This window comes from Lagopus leucura, unplaced genomic scaffold (genome assembly GCF_019238085.1).
Source record: "Lagopus leucura isolate 7727_CA_CO unplaced genomic scaffold, USGS_WTPT01 Super-Scaffold_100016, whole genome shotgun sequence".
NCBI lineage: Eukaryota > Metazoa > Chordata > Aves > Galliformes > Phasianidae > Lagopus > Lagopus leucura.
In genome coordinates this window covers 3,144,830-3,163,240 of record NW_024962270.1, presented here as the reverse complement: position 1 = coordinate 3,163,240, position 18,411 = coordinate 3,144,830, and the positions used below count along the sequence as shown (strand labels likewise).

The 18,411-nt window shown below is 46.0% G+C and overlaps 1 protein-coding gene across 6 annotated transcripts in view; it reads left to right on the top strand.

The window, feature by feature from the left end:
- ATP11C (ATPase phospholipid transporting 11C) overlaps positions 1-16,477 on the top strand; it is a 41,415-nt gene extending 24,938 nt beyond the window's left edge. For 3 of the 6 annotated variants that reach the window (XM_042876334.1, XM_042876333.1, XM_042876339.1), the window contains exons 21-29: positions 714-816; positions 2,028-2,173; positions 2,561-2,620; positions 3,551-3,678; positions 5,715-5,850; positions 7,139-7,204; positions 8,510-8,613; positions 9,386-9,539; positions 13,418-16,477. In XM_042876334.1, the coding sequence (XP_042732268.1) occupies positions 714-816; positions 2,028-2,173; positions 2,561-2,620; positions 3,551-3,678; positions 5,715-5,850; positions 7,139-7,204; positions 8,510-8,613; positions 9,386-9,539; positions 13,418-13,534 (1,014 nt within the window). In that variant the 3' untranslated portion in view covers positions 13,535-16,477. Of the gene's footprint in view, positions 1-713; positions 817-2,027; positions 2,174-2,560; positions 2,621-3,550; positions 3,679-5,714; positions 5,851-7,138; positions 7,205-8,509; positions 8,614-9,385; positions 9,540-11,289; positions 11,381-12,321; positions 12,412-13,417 lie in introns of those variants that run through there. The other 3 variants (XM_042876335.1, XM_042876338.1, XM_042876337.1) reach the window with 3 other exon arrangements.
- The last annotated feature ends 1,934 nt before the right edge of the window (positions 16,478-18,411 follow it).

The window sequence follows — 18,411 nt, the reverse complement described above, 5'->3', positions numbered from 1 at the left end:
TCTTTGGTAGTAGCTGATAGATGTAACCACTGATTATTTCTGTATAACGGTGTGAGGCTACGTTTCCTGCAGTGCTGCTTTAAATAAAGCTTACTCATCTTGATCAGCTAGGACTTCCCCAGGCTATATATTAGCCTTGTCTGAACTTCAGAGCGTTATGGAAACACACCAGTCTTTCAATTATGAATATAAAACCTTTCTTAAATATGCTTGCAGGAAGCCACAAGCCCAACCCAATTAGGAATAAACAAAACCCATTTGTTCTTTTTCTTCCCTTTCCAACTCTGTAGTCCATGACTTCCTCACACCAGCTGATGATAAAGGATGATTAAACAATGCATTTTTAGCCCTGTTCCAGGGTATGATTGTCTTCCACGTGAAATGCGTGAGAGGCCACATCTCTGTGAGAGAGCAGGGTCTGAGAGGGGGCAAGGAGAGGCTACTGCTGGGAGTAATTTGTTTCTAAATGCTGTCCTTCAGCCCTGTGAAGCTGAGTCTTGGCTTTTCCTCTGGTTGATGCTTGCAAAGGAAATAGTGAGGGTGTTGATTAATCTGAACTCTTATTTCGTTGCCACAGAGCTAGGTTACTTGTTCAGGAGTATCTGGGGAGTTGCAGAAGTCTCTGGAGGTGGAGTATTTTTCAGCGTGGGTTTTTTTTGTTTATTTTCTACTGAACTTTTGGTTTGTGCTGCTATCCTGTTTTAAATCTTTAGATTGTGCGCATGGTGAAGAACACAAAAGGGAGCCCGATAACACTATCGGTAGGGGACGGTGCCAATGATGTTAGTATGATTTTGGAAGCACATGTTGGAATAGGTAAGACTCCTGATACACCCATCTGATACCTGGGGCTTCTGTCAGGCTGTGTTGCTTACGTTCACCGTTGTAACTGATCACATGTGACTGAACCAATCCCACTTGGTAGACTGGGGAAGTCACCTGCTGCTTTCAGAGGGCTTTTGGTCCAGATCAGTGCTTGGGATCAGGGTAGGCTGCTGCCCTTTGATAGGCACGTGCTCTTTGTCTTTACCATGTGGTTTACTGCAGATTGCTTCTTACACTTTAGTTCCCTTTGGTGAAACAGTGGGGTTTTTCTGCTGTCTTCTGTGCAGACAAAAGTTGAGTCTATCTTAAATGAAACTGGTAACTTCCTCTGACCTTTGCTTCGCTATTAAATTCAGTGCTGAGAGTTTTGGTGGGATTGCACCTACTCATCTCAGCTGAGCTGAAGCAGGCATTTGTCCTTTACCCAAGTACTGCAGGAGCCTGGCAGCTCTGATTGCAGCTGCAACATGTGCATCTTCGTAGGGCTGATGCTGGGCTGTGCTGTGCCTGCCCTGCCCAGATGCCTGATATCAGGCTGGAAAACTGCTGAATTTCATATCTAAATTTCTGCAGATTGTTGTCAGAGATTGTGGAAGTACTGACAGTTTTTCAAGTACCACTGAAGAGGGAGGGATGTCCTTTCTTTTCTAACCACCCTCTTTATTTCTGACTGTTAGAAATGGCATGTTAGCCTCTAATGAATAGAATCCTTCACTGTAGTTAATTTGGATGTGGTTTTTGAGTGAACAAAACTGGTTTTCTTGCGCTTTGCTCTGAGGGGGATCTCTTGGGAGGCTGAGCTTCTGCAGTGTAATAACCACACTGCTAGATGTGGGCAGGCCTGGGGGAAACCTTATCTTTTATCAGGTTTATCTGAGATGCTCGTCACCACATGCTCCTACATAAGAACTCAGTTAGCAACCTAAGTTCAGGTTAAAAACTCCAGAGGAGGGTCTGATTGTCACAGAGCCAAGGCCACACCAAGTCTTGCAGAGCTTTAACGTTGCTCTCCCAGTGGCTCCCAGGGTCAGTCCCAGTGGCTGGGTACACAGGGTGACACGGACATGTCTGAAGTGTGAAAGTCTTAAAAAACCACAAAGGAAATACAGCCTTTGTCATGGCCTGAAGCATTCAATTATGTGACCAAATTTCACAAGTAGCATCAGTATAAATTTCAGTCCTTGCCTTGCTTTTGTCTCCAGGTATAAAAGGCAAAGAAGGACGTCAGGCTGCAAGAAACAGTGACTACGCTGTTCCAAAGTTTAAACACTTAAGAAAATTGCTACTAGCACATGGGCATTTATATTATGTGAGAATAGCACACCTTGTACAGTATTTCTTCTATAAGGTAAGGATGTGTGTTCAGCTCATTACTTTTGTTTTCACCGTGGGTTTCTCTGATGATAGACATAGTGTAAAATGGAAATATGATGTATAGGACACTGTTCTGTTCATCTAGGGTGGGTGTGTGTCTCCCATGTGCCTGCTAGTTGAAAGCCCTATATGTAGGGGAATGTGAGAGTGTGACTTTCTCCCCTTGTCTTCTGCTGATGCTACAAGCTTACTGGAACAGCGTAGAGCTTGGTAGAAAACAGTGTCCTGCTTTATCTGATAGTACAGTATCAGATAATACTGTCTGAAAATGGGAAAAATTATTGGATCTAGAGTGAGAAGTCAAGCATTCACTAAACTCATGAATGCTTCCCTGCTAACCTTTCTTTTTTCATTTCTCTAGAACCTTTGCTTCATTTTACCACAATTTTTATACCAGTTCTTCTGTGGATTCTCACAGCAGGTAACTTTCAGTAATGTGTCTAAAAAGGCAGGATAAAAAGCCAGTTACACAGCAAGGCTTCCTAGCAGAAGCTTGACTTTTGGTCATCCCTCCACCTCCTCGTCTTTCTTTGGATGACAGTAGGAATTGACCTCCTTGCTCAGTACCTTGTTTTTGAGACTTGCAATTAAAAACAAACAAATAAATTTCCTTTCCTTTCCCATCCATGACCCATTTTTGTTGCTTAAACATGAATGGAGACCTTCCCAAGGTATCAGGGAGGTGTCATAGCTGGTTTGCCAGCACCTAATTTTCCTACTTATACTCTGGAAAGTCTTTCAAAGACTTCCTGATCTTCTCTCGTCAGTTGCATTTCCCTGTACTAAAAGTGTCTTTCAAAAAGAAGAACAATTTGTTCTTTTGTAACATCCTTTAAATAAGACACATGATGAGTGTCATCACTTAGTCCAGATGAGTGTCAGACGGACAGACCTCTGACAGATGGGCTTAGGTGCTTGGAGACAGTAGCTGTGGCATTTGCTTCTGTTCTTCTCTGTCTGCTTGGTCTTAAAAGCGTAAGAGTTTGTTCTCTGCCTGTCTCAGCAAAACCACTTTTTTATTTAAAAAAAAAAAAAAAAAACAACAACAACAAAAAACGATAGTTCCTCTTAAAAGAAAAAAAAAGTCTTTAGAAAGTCACAGGAGACATCAAGTGCATTAATAGAAACAGCAGCACAAGAGCAGCTACAGAAAAGCTGCAGTAACGGCTGTTTTATGACGTTGTTGTGGAGGTCGTGCTGGAGCCCAGACAGGCACAGAGCATGGCCCACATCTGTGACAAAGGGATGAGTCCATGTGGTGGGTACAGAGACAAGGGCTGGAAACTGCAAATCTGTCTCTGGGAAGGCTTTTCAAATGGGATTTCTGACTCACTTTACCCTTTCTTTTCAGCCACTGTACGATGCTGCTTACCTTACCATGTACAACATCTGTTTCACATCTCTCCCCATCCTGGCTTACAGCCTCCTGGAGCAGCACATCAACATTGACACACTGACCTCAGATCCACAGCTGTATATGTAAGTCACAAGGGGCTGTGTGGGCCTCAGTGCACTTTAAGCTTTGTTGATGCAGGACACAGTCCATCGGGGTGGTTTGAGCTGGCGTACCTGCCTTGTGAGAGGAACAGGGTAGCTGTGGAACTGCAGAACGGCTGTTTATATCCCCAGTGCTTTGTGTTAGAGCAGAGCAGTGTCCTATGTATTGTCTATTTCTGTTCATGCTCTTTAATGGTATCTAGTCCAGCAAATTGCACTTCTGTCTGTGTAAAGAAAAAACAAACTGCAGATGGAACTCTTAATCCACAGGTAAAAGCAAGCTGCAGGTCTGGCAAGAGCATTCATTGTGTTAGCTCTGAGCTGAGCAGTGTGAGCCAAGCACTTCCTGGAGCATGTAATGGATGGGGAAATCTAGCTTTGGGAAGAAAAGAGATCTGTTCATTTACAGGAAGTGAATGCTGCTGAAGTCCAGCTCAGGCAGGCAGTTCCTCAGCTTCTGTAGGTGGATAAATGTCCCAAAAGCCAAATCCTCATTTCAGAACATGAGAGCTGAAAACTCTGTTCTCACAATTACCTCCACATTGCCATGGATTGCACTGTGTAAGGAGAGATGGTCTTCATCTCTTGTGCTGGTATATTTCTCTCCTTCCTTGGTTGCAATTTGGGGGTATTCCTGACCCCCTGTGAGACCTCAGATGCTTCCAATTTCCCCCACCCCTTTCCACATATATACCTGGGTGCAGCCTTTCAGGCAGCAGGTGCCTAAAGGTATTATTGATGAAATAACTGCTCAGCTCTATGGTTAAACTTCTGAGCTCCTCCAGCCATGTAGCAAAATGCATGTATTTTCAAATACGTTTGTAATTGAATCTTGTGCAGCACAGACCAATAATAGCAGGCTCCTGTGCTCTCACCTGCAGGCTGTCTGATCACTGGGGTGTGTGAATTGAGGGAAAACAGATTAATTGTGCATTTAGATAGCTTCAGTTTGAATATTCATGACTTTTCATGTGCTGCTGAATACAGAATGACTGCTGTGCCTCTGCTGTATAAATGCTGAGTTGCTGCAGTGCAGATCTCTCATCTGAGGCACAGTAAAAGCCTGTTTACAATGAGTGCTGCAGGACATAGATGGGAATGCAAAATGATTGCATTGAACAGGTTCTTTGCATTTTCCCTTCTTGCAAAAAAAATAGCTCTTAGTAAGGAGTACAGACAAATCAGACTGATCCCAAAGTACAGTATGTTAGAGAATTGTCACTGCAGTACAAGGTATTCCAGTAGGGTTTTGCTTTAGAAATTGTATTTACAGAAGCTCAGCACCATGCCTGCTTTCAGAGTTCATCTTGCTTCAGGTAGTTGTAGTTAGGAAGACAAAATGAGAAGAGAGGATTTTTGGTTTTGCTGTAAACATGCTTTCATCCCTCATAAATCCTCAGATTTTAAGGAGCAGCATCTGAAAAGGCAGTGGTGCAAGGTGCAGGGAGCTGCTGCTGCCTGCAGCCAGATCTCACTCCTGTGCTCAGCCAGGAGCCTCCTGCTAAACCCCCATGCTAAAACCCACGGAGTGATTCAGGGGGTTATTTTCAGCCTATGCAGGAAAACCACCAGGAATGAGGTTTGCAGAGCTTTCCCAAAAAATTTTGTTTGTGGGCTCAACAAAAAGAGGGAAGCGTACCACAGATTCACCACATCTCGTATGTTTCTTCAGCATAGCCCTGGCTTTGAAATTCAGAAGTATGGAAGGGCTGAGGAAGCACAGTGGCTATGGAAAAGGCGTGGGGCAGAATTTGGCTTAGCTCAGACAGGGCTGGGATTTTATCTGCATCGCGTACAGAAGGATAAAAAATAATAATCTCTTGAATATCTCCTGATTATTATTTTTAATGATCAGCAGCCACACAGAGCAGATGTTGTTTATGTCCTGTGTGCTGGCAGATAGTTGGGTGTTTTACCTCTTTGTTTCCTGCAGCAATACCCACAACAAACCCACAGAAACGCAGGGCTTTGCAGCAGGTCCCACGTGACAGTGATTTTTGTTCTTGCTTTCTTGGCAGGAAAGTTTCTGACAACGCCATGCTGCAGTGGAGGCCTTTTTTGTACTGGACCTTCCTGGGCGCCTTTGAAGGACTCGTGTTTTTCTTTGGGGTTTATTTTCTTTTTCAAAATTCATCGTTGGAAGATAATGGAAAGGTAACAACACATCCTCCCCCAAAAAAGAGAAGGCTGAGTGTTTCTTTTGCGCCCTGCCTCTCTTATCTGCCTGACAGCACATATCTACATGCTTAAGCTGTGCGATGTGTCCGGCGGTGTAGCATTGCTTATGGTGTGATTCTGCAGCAAGTGCTTGAAACGTTTTCCAAATCACCATGGCAACAGTGCAGCGGTGATTGTGCTCTCTAAGTACAAGAACTGGTCTTACAGCAGATTCGTGCTGCCTGGTGCTTTGCCCAGGGCAAGGCATCAGTGCAGCTGTACACACAGTGTTCTGTGCTGTCCTGGGACACCAAAGGGAGGTGTTAGCAGGGCTCAGCTGATGGAGACCTTCCTGACACCATCACTTGTGAGCTTGAAAACACCCCAGCTTTTGTTCTTTTAGGGGACAGCGCACGGAGGAAAGCTGAGAATAGCACGTGTTGCATCAGTGCTGACGTTCATGGCCCCAGCTATGTGTAGTCATGCTCTTGTGTTGTAGATGCCATGCCTTTCTGTATTTATAGCCATTCTGGTTGCGTATGAATAGAACATGTAAGCCCCAATGTGTTCTGCAGATGCCTTGAGAGGCCAGGTCGGTGTGGCACTCACATAAGCCCTGTGGTTTTGTCCTGTTTTGTAAACACTTATGCTTGTAAGAACTGCTACCAGCAATTGTTCATAATATCCATGTATGTTTGACTCCTTTTTCGCTCCTATTGACTTTTTTTTTGCATTTTTTAAAAACTTTTACATTTCACTTTCTGTTTTAATGTATGCATCCAGATCTTGACAGCCTTTGGTAAGCATCTGTCCCATTCGTTGCCATCATTTGGATTTATATACAGTATCTGCTTTTCTTTGTTGTGCATAGTCACTAGTATCCACAAACCAAACCGATGCATTCTCACACAGAGAATTACCCATTGGTGCATTCTGCAACTGGGACTGGCCCAGCACAATCAGTAGAGGTGCTGCGGTGGTTCTGTGTTACGAGAAAGCAGAAACTGAGTCAATTACCAAGAAATCATGAAATAGAGGTGGTCCCAATGACTTGTGTTCTCGATCAACATTGCTGTTAGTAGGAGGTTGTGTCTGTCGCTGTCACAACGCCGGTCACTTGTCTGTGGTAGTGCATGGCACAGGGTTAGTGTAGCCAAGTCCTGAGTAGCAGTCGCGCCATTCCTCTGTCCCTTCTGCTCCCTGCTTGCACTGTGTCGTCATTCCTTTCTGTTCTTCTCAAGCAAAGTGGGTAGGAGCACATGTGACCACACACTTTGTCTTCCAGGTTTTTGGAAACTGGACCTTCGGGACGATCGTTTTCACTGTGCTGGTGTTCACCGTCACTCTCAAGGTTAGATTCTGCCCTTCTTCTCCAGTCTCTTTTTGCAGGTGTTCTTGAATGTGTGCTAAATACCCTGTGTGATAAATATGTTGAAGATCATAGAATCATAGAATCACCAAGGTTGGAAAAGACCTAAAAGATCACCCAGTCCAACCGTTCACCTATTCCCAATAGCTCCTACTAAACCATGTCCCTCAACACAACATCCAGCCTTTCCTTGAACACCCCCAGGCTCGGTGACTCCACCACCTCCCTGGGCATCCATTGCAGTGCCTGACCACTTTTTCAGAAATGAAAAGTAATACTTCCTCATGTCCAGCCTGAATCTCCCCTGCCGTAGCTTGAAACCATTCCCTCTGGTCCTATCACTAATGACACGAGAGAAGAGGCCGACCCCCAGCTCACTACAACCTCCCTTCAGGAAGTTATAGAGAGCAATGAGATCTCCCCCGAGCCTCCTCTTCTCCAGGCTGAACATTCCCAGCTCCTTCAGCCTCTCCTCATATGGCCTGTGTTCCAGACCCCTCACCAGCTTTGTTGCCCTCCTTTGAACACGTTCCAGGGCCTCAATATCTTTCTTGCAGTGAGGGGCCCATGCTCCCAAAGCATGCTCAAGATGCTTTTATAAATACCTTTCCTCCCAACACTTCCATCTTCTATTTGCCGTACACGCAGGACATAAGTGGCTTATTGACTGTTGGGTTGTTGACCATGCAGAGTGTGCTTATGCACAAGTGCTTATGTTCTACTAAATTATTTACATATTTTTTGCCTTCTTCTGAGTACTTCAGTTGATTGCATTTGACTTTATTTCGCTTGGCTTTAAGCTTGAGAACAACCAAGCATTTGGGTTTGCCCACCTTGTTTCAGCTGTTGCTCTGCACCGTGAGAAGAACATTTGTCAGAAAAGGACATTTGTCAAACAAGCATAGCAAAACTGCTTTGTTTCATGGAGCTTTCCAGAATGAACAGTTTGCATCAGACCTTACAAAAGGTCTTTTATGTTTGGTTCAGGACAGCAGGTGGTGGCAGAAGGCAGTTGCAGTGACTGCAACCTTTACACAGTCTTTCTAGCATCAGAGATTGTATCAAGCTTATTCTGTGAAAAACTCTCAGCTGCAATTGGAAACTGTTTCCCTGTCACTAGTGTTCCAGTCTGTAGGTGTTGAAAATATTTCCCTGGTGTACATATGCAGAGAGGTGGCTGACTGGAAGACTGCAGCCTTACTGTGAAAGGAAACATGGGTACAGTTGAATACATGCTGCTTCTAATACCTGTTCTGCCTGGTGTTGTTTTCTGTTCTATTTACACAGCTAGCTTTAGACACTCGATTCTGGACGTGGATGAACCACTTTGTGATCTGGGGTTCCCTTGCCTTCTATGTGTTTTTCTCGTTCTTTTGGGGAGGAGTCATTTGGCAAGTATCTTTTCCTTCTGTGGTACTTTCTTAGGGGGTGCCCATCACGTTCTTTGTGAGGAATGTGACTGCAGCTCCCCTCATTTTGTCTGTCAGAAGATTTATAGAGATGTCAGAGTGTTTGCGACCACGATGAGCATGTGTTGATGTTGAATGCCAGGCACAGCAGATAGTAGCGACAGGCAGTGAGGATTGGGGTTTTTTTACATCATCAGATGGCATATTCTAGTGCTGCCATGGTGGAGAGAAACCTGGTGATACGAAAAGAAGGAACAGAAGAGGAGAAAGAAAAATGGAGCATGTGAGCTATGGCAGGAAGCATCGGAAAGGACTGAAAGGTGGATGGGTCAGGGAGGAGGAGGTAGCTGTGGCCTTAGAAACTTAGAAAAGGCAATTTGCTGTTGAGAGAGGTCTTGAAAATTGGCAGTGAAGGTGGGTCAGGGCTTCATAGGAGGGCTGAGATCAGCAGTTCATAGTGGTTGGCTGGGGAGGAGAAAAAAGCCACAGGGAGGAACAGTGGGGGGGCTGAGAAGTAGGGTGAAAAGTCTGCATGGAGAAGCATTAGAGGAGACCCAGGAGGTTGCTGACAGCCCTCCAGAATTAGCACAGCTGGGAGCAGGAGATGGATGGGGAGCAGAGTGGGCAGCCTGTGCCTGTCTGTGTTTGGCAGGGAGGTGTTAGTGCCAGCACCTTGATCCCAGTCTGACCTAGTTGGGAAACACGTGGGGCTGATGGTATTAACCACAATCTATTTGTATCCTTTCTTTTTCAGGCCTTTCTTGAAACAACAAAGAATGTATTTTGTATTTGCTCACATGCTGACTTCTGTTTCCACGTGGCTGGCAATAATTCTGCTGATCTTTATCAGCCTTTTCCCAGAAATTCTTCTAATAGTTTTAAAAAGTATAAAAGAGAGAAGTCATCAGGTAAGGAACAAGATGAAATATTTCACAGTGTTTTTACAAAGGCCTCTCCTATTAAGCACCAGATGAACTGTGTGCCATTCATGTCTCAAGGATGGCTTTCTAGAGTCTCATCCCGCTCGTTCACATGCCAGAGATGTCAAGAAGTTCATCTAAAAATACTGCCTAGATCTCTAGCAAAGAGAGACTCTACGAGTGCCTTTCTTTAGTTGTGTAGACTGGAATGGAAAACTGCTGTCTGCGCAGTATCCCTTCACCAACCCAATCTGATCCAAACACTGTGTTTAGTACTGAAACAAGCTGCTTGTTTTTGTGTCAGTATACCCAAGATGTTCACTGTGGCTGTATCCTGCAGGTGCCAGGGGGAAGCTGGTCAGGGAGGTGCCCACCCCCTAATGACCCAGTCCCCATCCCTCGGGCAGCATCCCCAGGTGGCAGCATCCCAGCAGACCCATCCCCAGGCAGCACCTGCTCCCCCCAGCCATGCCCTGTCGCTCTGTCCGCTCGCCTCCCTCCTGCTCCTCTCCCTGCTGTGGTTCCAGCAAGTTCTGCATTGGGTGCTGCCTGCCAGTGCTGGCCTCCAGGCACCACTCTGCATTTCCCTGGGCAGTGGCGGAGCAGGCCCAGCAGTGTGGCTGCAGGGGGTTCTGCTGCTTCTGGCCACTTGTCTCCTCTGTTACTTTTGCTTCTTTTATACTTTTTAATCAAGCTTATCTTCTCTAAATATCCAATGAAATCATAAAGTTTCTTTTACCCTCGTAATCTTCAAAGTACAACTTTGGCACGGTGTCAGTGAAGTAAAATATGTGTCTGCAAGACCAGAAACACCACCACCTGAACTACTGAATTTGAGAGCAATACAAATGGTAAAACAATTACAGCTAAATTCTTCCCAGCTCCATGATATTTCTCCCTTCCTCTTAAGTACAGTTCAGTAGTATCTGAATTGACAGTTTCTAAATTGGGCAGGATGGGGATGACTTGCTGTCAGCTGCAGCCATAGGGCAGTCTGAGGTCTCTGTCCCAGAAGGGGGATCTGGGGTTTACTGAAACCCAGCTGAGCTCTTAGAGGCCCATTTTGCTTCCAGCTCTTAGCCAGATCCATTCCCACTTAAAATACTTGCTTTCAAGAGTGCTTTAAATGTGTTTAAAAAGGCTCTTGTGAAATCATTTTGTAAATCAACAGTAAGTGTCAACTAGAAAAGTCTCTTCGCATGTGCATACTAAACTAAAGGCAGGCTGAGCCTTATTTAAATGTACATTTCAAGTGAGAGCTTTACAAAATGCCTGGAGCAGATGCCAGCTCTAGATGTCTGTGTCAGCTGTCAGATACCAAGCTCGGCAGCACAGGTAGGGGATTTTAAATCAAGACCCTTTTTGAGACTCCTAACTGTAACACTGGAAAACAAATATCAGTTTCCCAAGGGGAGCCTTCAATGAAAAGCCAGATCAGTGCACTCATTTGGCTTTGTGAGCCCACACCGTGAGAGTTCAGGTCCCCTTTGGGAGGAGGGCATGGACCGAAGCCAGGTTGTGGAGCTTGCTCTTAAACTGTAGGGGACTTGGTTTCTGTATGACAGTGCCAGCTTTGCTCACTCTTAATTAAATTTTCTACGTGGAAATGTTTTGGGGCTTTTTTGTTGTGTTTTTTTGTTTGTTTGTTTTTAACTGCAAGGCGCATTCTTATTTTCTTTGGTTTCTGCCTTTCTGTCTCGTACTGCAATTTTCTGTCTTTTGTGCTGTTGTGAACTAGGTAACGAAGCGCCTTCCTTCCTCAGGAACATCCACTATCTTCATGCTTTCTCAAACTTCCAGCAATCACAGCTTTTCTTGGAGTGAATAAGGTGATTTCCCCTCTGAGCCAGTATGTGCTGCTTACTCTTCTGCTTCCTCCTTCTAATGCATTGCTGCTCAAAAACCTGTGTTTAGATTTGCTCACCTGGCAAGAGCTTGCTTTCTCCTCCACGCCTACTGCTTTCATTTAAATCTTTTGCTTAAGTGTTTTGTCTGTCTCCCCCGTTGGTCCCTGCTGTGGGTGCACACCAGCTGGGCTGAGCTGCTCATGCCCAGCACCTGCAACATGGGTGCAGGTGGTGCTTCCGTGCCCAGCGTCCCCAAGGTGCTCAGGGAACCACAGGCAGGCATTGCTCACAAATTTGGGTTTACCCCGGCCCTTCAGATGAGGCACATTGTGCCTGCTCATGGAAATCAGTGCTGCTACATCATTTAGGTTGGTTTTAGAGGGCTAGATGCTACTTCCTCCAAGTCATGGAGCAAAGTGGGCTCTGTTTTGTTTTCTGGATGATTTGGCAAACAGCTCGTGCTTGCTTGATCTCAGAGGAGCTTCCCAAGTGCCCCAGTTGCCCTGTACATAACTCTGTTATCACTGCAGCTGTTCTGTATGCAAGCAGTAAGCCACAAGTGGCATTCCCTGGCTTGCTGCCTACGGAGGGCTTCCCGCAGGCCGAGCACCTCGAACACAACGCATCCCTGCTGTCACTCACTGTTACAAAACCACCGGTTGTGAGGAGATCAAGGCAGGCTCCTTTTTGAAAGCAGCTGTAGTATAAACCTCAAAGCCTGAAGAGAACCATTTGGGAAGCGGTGCCACTTGCACTGAAAACCCAGCCCGTATGATCACAGTGGCATTTAGGGAGCGTGTGGTGTTACATCCGTGTGGAACGGCGTAGCTGGCTGTAAGAAGTGTGAGTGTGTCTGCTGTTGTTGGACAGCAGCAGGGTAATGTGTCACATGTGCTACAAGTGTTTTTGCCTCGCTGTTGCAGAGCAGTAGGAAGGCGCCCAAGTCGTCCAGACCTTCTGTCACACCACTTCTTTTAAGAACGTTCTCAGATGAGTCTAATGTGTTGTAACAGGTACCCTGCCCTAAGGAGTTGGGATGGTTTTTAAAGGCATTGATTAACCAAATGTAATCCCCAAATCAATTAAGCTGTGGTTCTCGTAATCCTCTTGATTGTTGGTGTGGGGCACCTGTCTGTGATACGGAGATGCAATGCTTGGGATGCATTTTAATTTGGGGACGTGTCCTACTCTTCAGAATCCTGTATGTGCACAGATCTGCTCAATCCAAAGCACTTTGCTTTATATAAGCAGATCCTTCAGTATAGACAATATTCTGATCTAACATTAACAGCATGAGAAAACAGATTTGGGGTGTAAAAGCGCTGATGTACTTGCAGTGGAGTATTCAAGTCTAAGCTATTAAAATGATTCCAAAATTGCATCTGAATAGTATAAAAATCCCATTTTCTATGGTGCATGCTGTTGTGTCAGATAGAAATGAGTACATTTTAATTCATCTGAATAGACTGAAACTAAGTGTGTACCTGTCTGTATGTCAGCATAACGTACAGCAGGCATGGCTCTGTGTCTGTATGCAGCTACACACACAGGGAGCATCCTACTATGCCATTCTAAACATCGTAGTAAGCCACCAGCTGCCTTCTTGCTGCAGAGAAATAAAAGTGCCTGACTGAATTCACAGCCTACAGGTGAGATGTGACATGGCTGCGTGCTGCCAGCTGCAAACATCAACACGAGGATTTTCTGTAACCCCTCCCTCTGCACACATGGCAGCCTGCAGAGAGCCCACTTTACAGGGAGGGCAGCAAGCAGCTGCACGGCTGCCAAACTTTAGCCTGGGTGCTGCTGGGCTCCACGCTGCCTTCTGCAGCCCGTGCAGAGTCCTTCACCCTCCCATTCGGCTGTGAGTGAGGTTTGGCACTTTTATTGTGGGCTAATCATTCTTCTTCTCCCTTTATTTATTTATCTTCTCCTTTCTAAAATATGCCAAAAGGCTTACTGTGGTTTTGGGAATGTGACAATTGCAATACATGTGCGTTTTCCTTCTGATTTTTGCAGACTGGCATCTTTGATCTGCCTATATTAGTGTCATACAAACGTATAGAGAATGGTTATGTGAAGACTGAAGATGCTCTTACTAATCTGGCAGAAAGATATCCTCTCAGGATACTTTAAAATGCTCCATCCAAATAGTGCAATTGTTATCCTGCAGGAAAATGTACCGGTTCTGTTGAGTATTACCAAGCTCTGTAAGCAGCCATGCTGACAAAGCAGTAGCCAGGCACTGGCCACAGTAGCTGTTCATCTTTGGTCTTGTTGCTTCCCCCCTGAAAAAAAAAAAAAGAAAAGAAAAACATAATTCTGCCAACTCAGAAGTCTATGTAATTGGAGACTGAGAAAGCATCTTTTGGAATTCTTCAAAAGCAGCATGATCAGAGTGAGAGCAATGCCTCCCCACGTCACACGGGGGCTTCCTCCGACCGCTGCAGCTCTGCCCGAGAGCAGCAGGGAGCTGCCGAAGCCTCTTGCTTTGCCTGACCAAAGAAGTAGCACAGACTCTGAGCCCAGGTGCTGGGCATCCTCCTGCAGCTGCTCGCTCCTCCGTGCTGCCGGGCTTTCTCTTGGCAAAAGGTGAAGGAAGGAAACGTGCCAGGACTGCTTGTGGTGAAAGGAAATTTCATGGGGAGGGAAGAGCCTGAATGCTGGGCTGTGCCACGCTTCCAGCCCAGCTCTCCTGGTTGCTGTGGCTGTGCTGACATTAGTGCAGTGAGCAGCTGCCAAAATGCTGCGGATTTCTGGTGGCAGTGTGTCCTCAGCCAGCTGCAGGGACGTGGATGGTGCCAGTGAACTTGTGGGCATCACACTGCATCTTGAGTTATTTGCACTAAGAAAAAAGAAGTCGGTTTTAAAATAAAAGGAATACGTGCATTCATTTTACACTTAATTTGGTTTTTAATTGGCATGTTCTTTTTAAATCTACCTTTAGCAAGGACTTCTACCTTTAGGTTGGTGCAGCAGAGATGAGGTGCCCGACCCTCAGACTTCTCAGACGTCCATGTGTGGAACAAGCAGCTTTTTCACTGTCTTGAACCCTGAGCAGTTTTGGAGTGCCCTGCGTTCCAGCACCCTGCATGGGAAGGTGCTCTTTGCACTGCCCGCCCCTGGCCCTGCTGGGGGCTGCCGTGGAAATGCTGTGGTGAGCGCTCACTCACCTCTGCCTGCAGCAGATTCTGCTTCGCTTCTGTGTGAAGAAGTGATGATTTATAGCCAGATCAATCATTCCCTTCTTCAGATTTTGCTAAAGAACGGACTGTTAGTTGTCTGAAGAATCAAGTCTCGTGCCGTCTGGCTGCGGAACTCATGGTTGGTGCTGTGAAAACAGGGTGTGGATCAGCTGCAGGCATGCCTGCATACACAAGTTCTCAGCTGTGTGGGAGAGGGCTGCAAGTGCGAGGAGCAGAGGGGTATGCACAGCCCTGTGGCTGCCCTGCAGGACATGGACAGGTCTGCTGTATTATTTACTCTGCACCAGCCCAACGCCAGCGCGGTCACCTCGACAGTGACTGCAGTTCCACCCCTTGCTGCATGCAAGCCAGGAGCTGTGCTCCCAGCATGTGTCCCATGGGCAAAGCTTTTTTTTCTTTTTTCTAGCTCGTCTCACGGATCTACCATTCAACTTGCAGCCCTTGCCCGATTCTCAACTTCTACTGCTAAAATGTCTGGTGCCTGGAGATCAAGTATGCGATGAATACAATGAAGATGCTCTGTATGCCAAATCTAACCTTTCTCCTTAAATATACAGTTGCTGACTTGTGTTTACATAACCTTTAAAACACAGGCGCTGAAAAATGCAATTCCTGTGATTCAAAACCATTCCAAGCCCTGGTGGTCCCAAGCCTGACAGCCCGCTTCTCAGTTTGCTTTATCTTGTGTTCTTCTTGGGTCAAATTCTCTTCCTGTGAGATGCAGCTGGAAGCCTTGCTGTTAGGTTAGGGGGAACACGGACGTGTGATGTCCAAATAAAGCCACTGCACCAGGCCAATGGCTGCAGCCTGTGCTGAGATAAAGCCTTCTTGGAACCAAATTTCTATTGTCATTTCCAAGTGCCCGATATCAGTCTGGAGCAAACTGTTGCTGCTGCTGTGCATCCAACTCCCAAGGCATGCATGCTGAAAAGTAAGTTGGTACTAATGGGAAATGTTATGAATAGCAGCTCCTTTGGGGAAAAGCAGGTTTTCTTGGGCTTGGATCTCCAGCTAGTACACAGGTGTAGCTCCACAGACCAGCAGAGGAGCTGACCCTATTTTAGCAGCAAGAGCAGAATGGAAATTTTGTAGATGTATCATGAAATCAGGAGAAACAGGAAATCTATGCTGGAGTCATGAGAAGGCAAAGGAAGATGGTGGTACCAGCTGGAGGGCATCAGCCAGCAGGACGGGGAAGCAGCAGTAACGGGGTGGTAATGCTGTGATCATTATTCAGATGCCGTAAGGTGAGCTGCACTGTTACGGTGCTCGTTAGGGAGCTGAAAGGCCAGTACAGGCTTATCGGTGGGGAAACCTGAAGGAAAACGGCTGGGGGTCTTCAGATTAATCCCCTGAAGTTTATTCACTGGCTAGTGACACTGAAAGATAAGCAAAGTAATGAAGATTCCCTCTAAAAATGTAATGTGATAATGGAAAAACGTGGTGTAGTCATAGCTGCTTGTCAAAAACTAATCCTAATTGTCATGAGAATATTATAAATGACTTGGAATTGCGTACAGGCTTGAAATTGAATTTGTATAAACACTGTTGAAAACCTTACCTAATACTGCACCATTCATCCGATTTCCCAGCTATGGATTTTTTTTTAAATACAAACATGCAGTGTATACAAAGTGTAAATTATATACAGGCAATGAGAAGATACATTTTCAGCTTCTTGCAAAAAAAAAAAAAAAAAAGGACTGCGACCTTACATTTTTTTCACTTTAATGCAATTTTATACATTTATGTTGCTTTATATAAAAGAAACTGAATGTGAATGTTACCTTTTATGAATGCAACTTGCTCTTTTTTCATTACGGAAACTTATGTTTGAAGTAATCAATAAACTTTGGTATGTTGTTCTGATTAATACGACATTTTGTTTTGTCTCCTTGGCCTCCCTGGCTGCGGTTTGCACCACGGGGGGGATTTTGAAGGAGGTCTGAGATGCTGACACGGCTGGGCTGGGCTCATTGCAGTGATGCTGTGCTGAGGGACCGCTGGTTGGTTCTGTGTTGTTTTTTGTCAGCACAGTATTGGCAGTGCTGTTGGTAACAGCACGAGGATTTTTTCTTAATGCTCTGCATTGATTCTGTGTTATGGCTACTCGGAACAAATTAACTTCTGTTGTTATTTATTTCACTTTTTTTGCTGTTTTTTGAGCTCAAAGGCTAGAAACACGTAAATGAGGGTTATTTTGTGGTTGGTGAGGTGCATGCAGCTAGTGAAGTGCAGGGCAGCTGTTTCCATGGATGAGACTCCACTGATGCAATTGGTTCCAGCAGGTCTCGTGGTGCTGGTGTGAGGCACAAGACAAACGCATACTTCTTAGGACACGTGTCTGATTCAAGCTGAAATGTTCGCAATGAAAACTGACAGCCAGTGTGAAAAATTCTGTTTTGGCTGCTTTGATTTCTCCAGCTCCCATGAGGCTCTGCGGGACAGATGGCTGTGCTATTTAAAACAAACTATAACCTTTAAGAAGAAGCTGGTACTATTGGAAACTGGATACACGCATTGAGCCTCTTCATAGCTGACGTGGAATGGTAGTGAAACTTGGCTGGAGGGCTGCAGGCGAGTAGTCAGAGTGAGTGTGGTGCTCCACCAAGCTGCAAATTAGCATTTAAAACATCTGTGCACCACTTCACCTTAAAATGGAGATTGAGTACTACTGCAATTGTAAGGCAGTTTTCGGCAAGGAGGGCCTCTGTGCTGAGGGTTGGGATGCTGACAGGAGGGCTGGAGGTGTGCTTGCACCCATGGTGTGCGCAGTGCCAACCTCTGTTCTGTTCTCTGCTTGGAGCTTGCTGCTGGCACCGTGTCTGCTGGTAACCTGCTGAGCTGGAAAATATGCTGTGGCCTGCAGGAAGGGTGTGTGGGCACCCGTGTGTGTGTGTGTGTGTGTTCCATCCAAAAGCAGGGGTTAGAGCAATATAGCCTGGCTTAAGCAGAGAAAAAGATGTGGGGAGAGCATGGGGGAGTCCTTTACTTTCTTACACTGGTTCAGCAGGTGAAATAAAATCCCAGTCCTGATGGAAGCAGTGGCTGAGCTGGCATCAGTATGACCAGGGTCCCTCCTGGCTGGGCAGGCTCCAGATGACATTCAGCTGGCTCAGGTTTTCCACATCCCAGCACCACCCTAAAAATTAAATCCGTCTCCTTTTGTCCATCAGAGTCTGGGCGTGGGGGTGAATGGCTGCGTTTGTGGCTGGGCTCACAGTCGGCAGCTTGCAAGGATCTGTTGTGCAGAGATGAACCTGCAGAGCTGATGCTGTGCAGTGCAGCAGTGTGCCTGCAGCGGCCATCCAGGGGCTAGGATTGGGCCAAGCCAGGAAAATACACTGTAGCAATAGGTTTTCCCTGAATTAGAATAAAATATGTGCTGGGAGAAATAGTTGATTCGTTTATTCAGAACCATCTCCACAGGAGATGCTGTCACCAGGAGGCACAGCCTTGAGACACGCAGGCTTTGGGCCAACACTTGCCTCCTTGTCCAGCCCTCTGCACAGAGGCAGACACAGACTTTTGGGGGTCTGTAGGAAGCTGGAAGGGTGCTTGGGGGGCTACAGCACCTCTGCTGTGGAGATGGCTTTGAACAGAAAGAGGGGAGATGTGTAAGAGGTAGAAGGAAGGAATGCTTTGCTCTGAGAGCAGTGAGGCCCATCCCTGGAAGGCCAGGAGGGCAACGTGGCCCAATTGGAGGTGTGTGCCCTGGGCTTGGAAGCAGAGGATCTTCAAGGTCCGTTCAGCCCAAACTGTTGTGTGATGTGCTCAGAGGGGCCTCACTTTGTGTGACCTGCTGCA